This window comes from Anopheles arabiensis, chromosome 2 (genome assembly GCF_016920715.1).
Source record: "Anopheles arabiensis isolate DONGOLA chromosome 2, AaraD3, whole genome shotgun sequence".
In the NCBI taxonomy this organism is placed as follows: domain Eukaryota; kingdom Metazoa; phylum Arthropoda; class Insecta; order Diptera; family Culicidae; genus Anopheles; species Anopheles arabiensis.
Genome location: NC_053517.1, coordinates 49,392,527 through 49,404,684, shown reverse-complemented (window position 1 = coordinate 49,404,684; position 12,158 = coordinate 49,392,527). Strand labels below are relative to the sequence as shown.

Here is a 12,158-nt window from a genome sequence, read left to right as displayed (position 1 = left end):
CCGGGGTCGGTGACGGTGAAAGATGGTGACGGTAAGGGAGGAGGTAGCGACAGCGGTGCGACGGCATCCCAAACGCCCCAGCGCTACATCGTGGAAACAATTACGATGACCACGGTGACCGAGCGCCGGATCGTGCAAAAGGAGCAGGAGCAGGATTCGCCGACGCGGCCAAAGCCTGGCCCGACCGGTAGTGGAGGTGCAGTCGAGGGTTCGACGGTGGCCAACACCACCAGCACCACCTCCATACCAACAGTGATGTCTGCCTTATCCACCACGCTTTCACCTATCGTTCCAGCAGGCAACGAAGGTGGTTCGACCGCAGTACCGACGGTGGCCGGTGGTGCCCCGGGCACTTCGCTCGCCACCTCAGCCGCCAGCCACGACTACCGATCTCTTCAGCAGCAGCAGCAGCAGCAGCAGCAACTGCAGAAGGGTCTACGTACGGGACAGCCAATGGCCGGTGGTGAAGGAAGTGCCTCGCAGCAACAGCAGCAACAAGCGCCGGGCGGTGGCACAGGTCAGTACGAGCCGGCCAAACATAAGCCACTAAGCACGGCGCAGGCGATAAGTGGCATCCTCAAGGGAGGCAAGCTGTGGAAAAACGAACAGCAACATCATCAGCACCAGCCACAGCAACAGCAGCAACAGCAGCAACACCAAGCACACCAGCAGCAGCAGTCGACCGTTCAGGTGAGCTAATTTCTTCATTGCCTGCAGGCTTTGTAAATGTGGGGATTAATTTTAAATTAATGTCCTACTTCGGAGGATGGTCCTTACGTGTTCGGGGAGGCTAGCGAATGTAATGAGTCGTTAGGCGTTTAGTCGTGACACATTAACTCTACCCATTAATCGCGATTTTTTTTTTTGTGGAAGCTGATTATGTTTGATTTGATTTGACCGTTTTTTTATTTGATTTTGCTGAAGCTTTTCACATTTTGGTAGGACAAAGTCCTTGGCACCAGATAGCAGGACGCAACGAGTAGCCAAATCGACAGTAGCAACACATTTCCGTGCGGATGCGTTGATGGGATTAGAGAAACATGTCAAGCTTCATTTGTGTCATATTGCCAATATGGCACATACTAGGCTCGCATGTGTGTATGTGTGTGTGCCGCTTCTCAACCTCGGAAATCGGAAATGGCCCAAAATGATCCCAAAGGGTTTTAGTGTTGGTTCTAAGCAACAAAAAAAAAAAGACGCAGGTAGACCCAACAGTACGCGCGAGAGTGTCTGTAGTGTGTGTTCGGTGTATTATTTTATCATTTTTTACATCCAGTGGCGCCGTTGTGGAAATGTAATTTATTACTTCCCTCGTCAAGGCCCTCGAAGGACAGTGGAGTGCAGGAATGATGTAACCGGCGTAGCAGATCCTTGGAGAGACTGGCACAAGGGACACACATACACACAAACAGTGTTCGGTGCGAACCGGTCGACTAGCGTAGCGACTCGGTAATAAATCAAGTATTTTTGCCATTTCCCTTGGGTGGAGCTCGAACAGAGAATGGCTCAGAGAATAGAGTTTTAGATTGAAGCTGGTGTTGGAAATGAGGTTTTATTTTTGTTCTTTTTCGCTTCAATGCCTGTCTGCATGCACGACTGTGTGTGTGTGTCTGGCAGTTGTTCTCCACTGACAGTGGAAACTAATCGAGTGCTTTTGGATTTCCTTTTTGTGACGCATAGAGTCAACCCGCACTGCTTTTGTGCTTTTTAATTTATGATGAAGGCATAGTCTGATGCGTCACAAGTTGTAAGGCAATGATTTAATTGTTAGTGAAAGATCTTTTTCCCTTTGGCGTGTGATTTGTTCCCTATCGCTGTAACTGTAGAGATACGCGTACAATAGGTTGATGATTAAAGTTGTGCTATTTTTGCAACGAACATATCAACACTCTTTTGTGAAGGAGGAGTTCACAAAGTGTGAAAATTTCAAAACGGATGGTGGTCACTACAACGGCGAAAGACGACCGAAACGGTCGGTATAGAAAAGTTTAACCGGGTGTACGGTGGTGTACGTGACCCAGTTCTCAGCTGACAAGGGCAGGAAAGGACAAAGTCAGGAAAGTAATAAGTAATGGTGATATAGAGAGGGAGAGAGCAAAAAAAGAAAGAAAACCCTCAGCATTGACAAAACCTACGCTGTGATGCTTTGAAACATCCTCTTTGCTGTATGAAAAGCTGTAAAAGTTTCTTTGTCAAGGACAAAAAGCGCAACCATATTTTACTGTCGTTGTGTCCACTTTGGAGCCACAGTTCTCTTTATTCCGTGTCCACTTCGGTTCGATTAAAATAAATGGAGCAAGGTTGTACAACGATGATATCGCGTTGAGTGAGATATCAAAACGTTATTGTATTGTCAGTGGAAAAAAGATCCATTTGTGTGCTGTTTCTGTAATGCAATATTTATGACGATTAAGCAGTGATTTGTGGAAAATGTTCCGGAAAATTGTGCCTTATAAAGTATTTAAATTGAATATATTTGAAGCAATACTATCATTCCATTTAAATTGACTCGGTTCAAGAGCGAAGCGTCGCGTTTACTCCCGTTCAGTCGACAAAAATACGTGCGTCAATCGTGAATTCGCTTGAGGCTGCTTTATGCTAATCCTTAACTTAATTTAAAGGCTTACAAGATTCCTGTCAGAATTATCATCTACGACGAAAGAGAATAGATGAGCTTCAGTTCAGTTTCCAATGAGCTATTCCGTCGACAATTTTCGGTTGGAAAGTAATTAACTGAGCTACAATAGTCTCTATCCACCTTGTTGCTATAAAAACAATTTTACAGAATGCCTGGTACCAGCAGTTGGAGTGAAAATAGCACTTCCTCTGTGGTTTCATGTTTTGTGATTACCATCGTTTGAGTGGCTTTAAGAAACCGATTGCTAGAACGATAGACGCGTAAAACAGCGTTCATATTTTAAAGATAAAGCAAGTGATAATAACCGAGCGATCGAAAGCTTTCTCCCCTTTTTGAGCAAACAGAAGCAATCGGGGAAAGGGGACAAGAAAATCCACCGGAAAGGATAATATGAGAGTAATATGAATTTTTCATCCCGTCAAATAGCGGCTTTTATTAGCCCGGGGGAACGTGCTTAGACTGCAAATGCGCCAATATTTATTATGATGGTATCGATTATTTCAACCGCCACGCCATACGATGGCACTGGTATTCGACATCTCTCGATCGTCCCCTTGGAAGCGTTATGTTCCATTAACTGCCACTACCGTCACCGGATAAGTACCGATTGAAAAGCGAGAGAAAAGCAGCAAGAAAAGCTCGGAATTCTTAGTTTTATCTGGAGTACTTTTTTCTTTACTTTCGAGCGGATGATAAGAGCGGTTTTGCACAAAACCGCAAAAGGATATCCGCTTGCTTTCCGGTTGGTCCGGGGCAATGTTTACAGACGATTTTCACTTTCACCATTTCATTGAAACCTTTTTTCATACTTTTTTACATTTTAAGGGTGCTGTTTGAATCACACTTATAAAGTATCGTTGTATGGTTGAACGTTTTCTGGGGGCAGAAAGAGACAAATGGGAAGCAGCGAAACGGAAACTGCCAAGTTTGCCGTTTTCGAGAAGCATTTTTTAAACACCAACTCAGCAGAAAGTGGTTGGAAGAATATATACAAATGGCGTTTACTTCTTCTTTCTGTATCAAAATGCATCGGAAGGAATGAATGTTTAATGTCGACTGATTTCATAGAATTCGATGATACAATCTTTGAGCACTTACGGTGACATGGACCGAATTGACAGTTTTCGGTTAGTGGATGTCATCGCATCGCACCGTTGGATGCTATTTATGGAACTCCTGGTAGCTATGCGGGTTCATTTATTTTTAGATTGAACCAATCTGGAAGGTTATTTTGGTCAAACAAAGTGTAGAAGGATATGTTTTGGTTTCCTGTCGCGAGCAATTTCAAAGTTAATGGATCGATCGCGTTAGTTCGATAACCTGTTCGATATGACGATTTGAATGGGTATCTGTAAACGAGACGTTTCTTCCAACATTAACAACATAAACCAATTATTGTAACATTCAAAACAACTTTTTAATCTTCATAGACCGACGACTCTACAGCAGTGACCTCGGATGAAGAAACGAGCTCGAAGCGTTCGGTACGTTTCAACGAGGAGTCAACGATCCGTGAGGCGTGCTGCGACGGCGAGGTACAATCCGGGCTGGGCGAGGGTGAAATGGGTACCTGCCGAGCGATTAACTACATGTCGGACACGCTCAAGCGCCACTCGTCGGGACTGTTCCACAACGCGCTGCGGCCCAACTCGGCCGTACGTCAGCTCTTCCCTAGCAGCGCCATTCAGCCTCTGCTTACAACGGGCAGTTCCGGTACGGGTCCAACAACGCCCAGCGCCTCGGCGGGCACTGCCACCTCCGCCTGTTCCAATGCTCAAACTCTGTGCACGACAAGTGCTACCAGTGGCGGAGCGGCCATGTGTCCAGCTGCGCTCAGCGCAGCACACTCGACCGTGCTGACGCAGGAAGCGCTGAAGGCGTTTGACGATGCGAAGAAAGCGGCTGGGCTGGTGCATCAGCACAGTCTGACAAGCAATTCCGGTAGCATGAGCAATATACCGAACAGTGCGGCAGCTGCGCTGGCACTTTCGACTACGGCGGGCACGGCAGTGCCGGGTGGTGGTCCGGGCGAAACGGACACCATACGGCGCTCGATTGAACGCAACGCTTTGCGAAGATCGCTGATCAAGTATGAGCCAAAGTAGGTGACCTGGTGGAGGAAGAATGAGTTGTCATTTTGTAAAAATGTACATATTTTTGTGTTTTGTGTTATCACAGGAAGAAGATCCCGGTGAAGGATGTTACGTCGCTGGAGGAGCGCATCCGACAGCTTACATGCGACATTGACGATCCGATCGATGAGACGGGTGGAGGTGAGGGTAGCGATCAGGCGGGTGACGGAGATCTCAGCGAGATGGAGCGTCGGGACAGTCCGGCCGGTGAAGAGAACCCGCAGCAGCCGAAATACATCCCAGACAAAAGCTTCTCGCCCAGCTCGTCCGCATCGAGCTCAAGTAGCGGTTCGAACGGGTCGACCTACAAGAAGATCACCGACCTGTTCCATCGCGATAGACGGCAAGAGAAGATACCGGAAGCGGATGAAAACCCGATAGTCATCATACCGCAGGTAAGGAGTCACACGGCGACGAGCCGCGGTCGCGGCCTCTCCAACCGTCATTAACTGTATGTTCCGATTTCCTTGGCAGGACTGCCGTTGCCCGGCGGGTCCGGACATTGGAATGGGTGTTCAAATTCAGGGTGCACACACACAAATCCATCAGCCTCCGCAGCAGCGACACGTGGACTCGCGGCGCCAGTTCCTGTCCACGCTTGCCCCACTGACGGCGTGTGTGGCCGGGCAGCGCGACGATCTGTCCTACTACACGCTGGCGCATCCGGGCGATCGTAGCTCGATGGCAAGCTCGCAGAGCACCGAGTACAGCATCGGAGACATCGACGCCGCACTGCACGATGACGACGGGAAGAAGGTGGCACCGGACGTGATTGCCGGAACGCCCGGGCAAGAGTCGGACGAGTTAGCGGCATTCGTGCAGCAGGAAGGCGCTCGTACCGAGCGTCTGAAGAAGCGGTACAGTGCGGAAACGTCAACTTCCGCGCCTGCTTCCGGCGCCGGTTCCGACGATGACGAGCAGAACGACTACGGATTCAACTCGCGGCCCTCGGTGCGGGGTATAAAGCCGCGCTTCGGCTCCACTAACGAAATTCTGCAACAAATGCAGGCTCAGCTCGCGGCCCCAACACCTCCGCAGGTAAAATAGATACTGGAAAAAGGGAGTCACATACTTCTTTTATACCTAAACTTTCATCTCTCTTTGTAGACCAAGTCTCAATCGACCACGGTACCCGCCCAAACGCAACCGATCCAATCGAACACGTTGCCCCGGCCGAGCATGCATGTGGCGGCGGCCAAGCAACAGATCACCACACACCAGCACACGGCCTCCTGGAGCTACTATCCTGCCGTGGACCCAGCGACCCAGTCGAAAGGAGTTGCCCATCAACCGCAGCAACCGGCTGGCACGGTACAGCAAGCGCCAGGTGCTACGGTACCCGCGGCCACACAGCCCAACATGCTGGCGGCTGTCGATCCGCATGGGAACTATTACCACATACCGGTGCAGACGCGCCACAGCTACCATGGGCAGGAGGCGATCTACCAGAACTGCGCCAACCTGCCGCTGGGCGTGCAGGCCAGCGCAGTTCAGGTGCAGTCGCATCAGATTCACACCCAACACCAGGCCGTGCATACGGCGCACCACATTCACCAAATGACTGATACCGCCACGTACGGCAAGTTCGCTCGCAGCCCAACACGGCGGCCCGAATCGCCACCACCGCTGCGCAACTATCATCAGACGATGGTGCTCATCCCGTACAATGCCGAAACGTACCATCGCTACACCGCCCAGGAGCAGGAGAACTATCGACGTCAGCACAACATCGTAGAGTATCAGCAGGTAACGTTTTAGATGTCGGAAAGGCTGTTTTTAAACAAATTTATCGGTCAGTGAGAAGTGCTCCGTGGAGTCAAAGATATCGCCGCCATTTACGAGGATCTTGTATCATGAATTCTTTGAGTGTCTGAAGAACCATTTACATCATAATAGATATGGGTATATCTGATTAAGATTCAATATCGGTATTCATGAATTTATGTGTCACTAAAGTTTCACAAATCTCTCAAGCGTTATGTATCCCACAAGATACATGTATCTGTATAGTTTCATTTCAAAGATCATATGTAGGCGCGATAGATACATCCACAATGAATAAAACCTTTATTTTAATTATAGCAAGAACGGCCTAGTTCGCTGTATCACTAAATCAGAAAATCATAACTCTTAAACATTTTAAGATTCTTGCTTTTAATGGCATAAGATAAATGTAATTTAAGAACACTAATATAATATAAATGAATCTCTTAACTCAGAGCTAATTACGAATCCTTAGATATATGAATCTTAAGAATATCCTTTTAAATCTGCAATGATTTGGCAATCGTTGTAGATTCGAATTACTGAACACTGAAGATTCATGTATTAAAGATTAATGAAGCACAACTAGTATGGGGTTTTATGAATCTTTCGTTGAGATTCATTCATATGAATCTTCAGTGATGAATAATTCGAATATCGAATCGACTCTTCAAAGATTCATGAGTCTCTAGATATTCAGGATTCATGAAAGAACTCCAAGGATTCATGAAAGATACCCAAGAATTCATGACTCTAAAGAATTTATACAGGATTTCCCACGATTTATTGATCGGTTCCCATAATTTTTTGGGCTCGTTTCACGATTTTTTCATCTTGCCCCATAAATTTTTGGTTTGTTCTTATCATTTATTGGTATCGTCTGATTTAATATTAATACAATTGAATCAAACAATTCTGGAAAACGCAAAAAAAAATCGTGCGAACAGGCCAAAACAATTTGGGAAACATAAAAAAAAATTATGGGAACTAACCAATAAATCGTGGGAATCCTTGTAAATCCATTCAAACGCATACATCTCTAGGGTTTCATTAATCTTTCAAAATATTAAATTTGTGCGATTCCGCCGAACAACATGCCTGTTTATGGGTTCTAGCCTCGCATGAACCGTCTCCCCGTAGCAAAACAAATTATCCGACTACTTGGTACTTGCCAAGAAGTCTCGAAAGCCTGTATAGAATGGTATGATCACGTAGGTTGTTACGCCAACAAGAAGAAAAATGAAAAGTTCAAGCTCGACGAATTTTTGGAAATTTATGAATTCCTTGACATTCATGAATCCCTAGAGATTCGTGAATCTTTCGAAATATATTCATCTTTCGAGACTTGATGATTGAGTTTGATGACTCTTTAAGATTCATTAATCTTTGAGTTTGACAAGCATCTTTGAGATTCGTGATTCTTTGAAATCGAGATTCAGAATCATTGAATCATTTCACAGATTCATTCAGATGCATGAATAATGAATCAGATTTACCCAACACTAAACACAACACTACATCATAGGCAAATAAGTATGACTTCAGGCGACATTCAGACTTACTTCAACACGTTTCTCTTTCTGTCGCTTTCTTCACAGGTCACACAGCAAACGATCCGTGTTCCGGTTGGCTATCCACTGCCCGGAATGCAGCTCCACGTAGTGGCCGCCGGTGCACGAGCAGGTCTTCCACCACACTACTCCACCCTGCCCCGGCTGGGCACCAACACGGCTCCCGTGAACGCGTCCACCGGGACGGGCCCGTCGACGCAGGCCGCTCCGCCACCACCGCAAGGTAAACCGCCCGCCTACTCGCAATACCCGTCCGATGGCAAGCCGGGCGTGGTCAAGTTCACCGAGCGAGGTGCACCAGAAGGTGCGGCCAGTGTGCAACCGTCCGATGCGACCCAGCTGCTCTCACCGACCGGCCAGGGTCATGGGCCACCGGGCATGCCGACAAGTATGGCGTCAAGCAGTTCGGCCACCACGACGGCCGGCACTACTGCCGGCGCAGTATCGTCGGGCGTGAGCGGCGCGCAGGGTGGTGGCGTGGTGGCGGTCGGTAGCCAGTCAGGTGGCAGCATGCCGAACGCCTCCCAGCAACCATCCCAGGGCGCTGTTTTTTACGCCATGAACGTTTGACAGGGCGATTAGATAAAACTGACAATACGGCTCGAGCGGGAGACGGAATTGAGTGGCAGTGAGGGGGCAAAATGCGGGCTGCAGCAGGAATCGTTCGAGGAGGAGGGTGAGGCCGATCACTCAACGCAACCGTTAGCGATCGACTACCATTCTACCGGGGCCGCCCTGTGAAGGCCCGATCACTACAACACATACAACGACGCTAAGCAAAGATGCGCATCTTTCTTCAGCAGGGAAACCTCCATTTTGAATCCTTTCGTGGGACAGGAAAGAGCAGTTTGCACGGGGAACCAATATTTGTGTATGTGTACTGTGTATGTGAGGAAAGTTTCTATGTCCAATATCAGATCAGTCCGTGTGAGTGTGTGTGTGTGTGGAACAATAATTCGGATTCCGATTCCTGGCGTGTGTGTGAAAGCTCCGAGTTGTGCGTCTACAATATGTTTCCTGTTGGCAAATCTTACATCTACCGATTCGAACAGCAAAAGGAATCTCGATGTGCGTTAGTCTGTGTATCTGTGTGTGAGTGTGTGTGTGTACAGAAACGGAATGGTTGATGGGGAGATGGGGATGGAATTATCGTTCCTGTGTTTACGGCATCCATTTTTCTTGCACTACTTTTGCCTGTAAGAAATCGTAACGCGTGTACTTCCGGCGCACTGTTTAACCTTCGCGGTAGTATTGAGTGATGCGATGCTTCGGTTTAGATTCGGTTTCATACACTTTCCCACTAGAGCGGCTGTACAATGGTGGGCGGCGAATTGGTACCCCTCTTACGGTACCACATTGCCCTTCCACCTCAACTCACTCTGTCACGCGGAACGATTAATTCGAATCATTAGCAACCATCGATAATGATTCACACACGATAGTCTTACCTATACGGGTGTGTGTGTGTGTGCGGTGTGAGGAATCACTGCAGAAGATGGATCGTAATCCGTGGCGTTGTATCCTGTTTTTCCACGTGTGTATGTATGTGTTTGTGTGAATGTGCTCCACAGTCACTTTTAGCACGATTGATCAAGTAGATAGTGTTGGTTTGAAGGTTTGAAAAGAAGGTTCGAAGGATGGATAGGCAGCCAATTTATAACACTCAAATCTAACTGTCTCAATGATTTAAGGGTGAAGTAAAAGCTTAATGTAAGTCAACCAAAAAGAGTTGTGGAATGGTGTACATAGGATAGGAAAGCAAATAGATTTAATTGAGTAAGCAAGTCATCTTGAGCACACAACATGAACGTATCACTCAGCAAGGAAGTAGAAAAACATCACGCTCAAATAGGACAGCACTGAGAAAATGTGTTGTGAGTGAGAGACGGAGAAAAATATTTATAAACATACATGAAAGGCATTAAAAATCTTATCATAAAATCATCTCCACCAAGAAACGAAACAAATAATCTCCCAAAAATCGGGAAACGGCTGATGGAATGCTAAAGAACAGGGGGTTGATACTGAGCCGAAGGGTATGAACGCTCTTTAATTATTTAACTAGTGCCAAAGGATGCATAAACCAACTATACGTTGTTTTTTTTTTAAATTCATTTTACAATAATATTCTGTAAATTTTATTTGCGCAAAACACTGTCATGTGATAGTTGATTATTTTTTATTCTACACAAACACACACTATGCTTTTAAATTACGGGTATGTGTTTAGTGTACCGTTTTTGCACTCTACTCCTCTAAGCGATTTGTTGCACACTGCATGTATACACTGTAATGGGCGAGGCGGGAGAAATATGAGTATTGTTAAATTGCACCAAAGATGCTCTCTATCCAAATAGCACGTCTAGTAGAGAAGATACATTATAAAGAAAAAACTTCACACTACGATAGCACTTACTTGCACGAGCTTTCCCATCCACGCACGCTGCAGGCAATATAAACCCCGGCCTGTGGTGATGCGTTAGTGGATGGAACACTTTAAAAAAAAATCACAAAAGTCTTCGTTTTCGTTTATCAATCGAATTTGTGTGCTTAATGATAGCTGAAAGACTTCCTGTTATATCTTTGATCTATATATATTATTTAGTTTTTCGCGTGTCCGGCGTACGCAGGTACAGATAGTACAGATGGCTTGTGTTGGTGAATGCAACGTGGCAGTGAAGCATTGAGCAAACCGGAAGAGAAAATTGAGAAGTAATAAAACACATTAAAGAAAAGGGCATGAGAGAAAATTATAAAGCATCTCATCAAGGAACGTTAACAGAAGTAAAAAGGAAATGCTAATAACTCATCGCACTTACATGAAACAAAACACTGAACTACATTCATCGCAAAGCAGAAACATCTGATTAAAAATGGCTGGTGGAATTAACTAGAATAGTGGGCACTTGTAAATCGCACAAAACTGAAAGCGTTAACGCAGAAGCAAGCTAACATGTAAAACCACACAAATATCCACACAAAAAAAACCTTGCAAATAAACTGTAGTGAAGGAAGAATAACTGATAAACAATGCAGCAAACAGAAGGTAGTAGTAGAAACAGTAGAAAGAACCCCCTAATAAATAGCGTAAGTAATGATACATACTGCAAGTGCATGGCAAAGCGTAGTTGGTAGTGACTTAGTGAACAGATTTGTTTCATTTTTTTGCATACAAGTAAAACGAACGCAAGCGTTCTGGACAGAAAGTGCACATAAGTAAGCATGCAAGTAGAGCGGAAATGCTTGCAACAGGAGAGCGATAGGCTCTTTGCGAATGTTTAGGGAAGCAAACGAAGTGAAAAGGGGAAGATAGTGACAGCAAAACCAATAGCTTTAGTCCCGAAGGTTAGTAATACAGTTAGTAGCAAAGTATAGTACGTATTCAAGTGAAAGACAAGGGAAGGAAGTGCAAAACAGTTAAAATTCACAAACAGAATCGAGACAAGGAACTCTCCAACTAGGTATGGATGATAGATCCTGGCAGGTAGCAGTCAATGCATGGCAAAGAATGAACATAGAGCAGACAAAAACAAGTAGCGTCAACCAAAAACAGACATATAAACAGAAACCAATGCTGATTGCAATGCAACTACATATAACCATCTTACCCAAGGTATATATATACATACAAAGAAACAAACAAAATCGAGCAAATAACAAATATAAACCCAAGTATATATGGAAGAAAATATATATATTTAGAGTATTGCATTCATGCTGGGCGAGCCAATTGGTGTAGCACTTGGGAAAGAAGATGGTGAATGCGAATTTGCAGCTGCTCGTGAAAACCAGCAAACATGGCCTCAAGGTAAACGTGGGCGAAAAGCATGCGCAACAAAACAATGGCTTGACAAAATAATAGCAAGCTCGGTCAAGTGTGCGATCTACTGAAAAACAACTAATCGATCGATCGTTTGAGAACAAGAAATGAACAGAAATGTTGATAGCAAATGTGCGCTGTTTTGGATTATGAATTCAATGGAATTATATGCTCGTTTTAAGAAGGATAAATTGAGAATGAAACAAATCTTACATTCCCGTTGATTGTTAAAG

At 45.6% G+C, this 12,158-nt stretch overlaps 1 protein-coding gene across 5 annotated transcripts in view; it reads left to right on the top strand.

The window, feature by feature from the left end:
• The window catches only part of LOC120908580, a 64,417-nt gene extending 53,325 nt beyond the window's left edge, over nt 1–11,092 (top strand). For 2 of the 5 annotated variants that reach the window (XM_040319747.1, XM_040319748.1), the window contains exons 6-11: nt 23–690; nt 4,069–4,739; nt 4,817–5,165; nt 5,245–5,808; nt 5,878–6,516; nt 8,133–11,092. In XM_040319747.1, coding sequence (XP_040175681.1) covers nt 23–690; nt 4,069–4,739; nt 4,817–5,165; nt 5,245–5,808; nt 5,878–6,516; nt 8,133–8,675 — 3,434 coding nt within the window. In that variant the 3' untranslated portion in view covers nt 8,676–11,092. The remainder of the gene's footprint in view (nt 1–22; nt 691–4,068; nt 4,740–4,816; nt 5,166–5,244; nt 5,809–5,877; nt 6,517–8,132) is intronic. The other 3 variants (XM_040319752.1, XM_040319750.1, XM_040319749.1) reach the window with 3 other exon arrangements.
• Nucleotides 11,093–12,158: the final 1,066 nt, after the last annotated feature.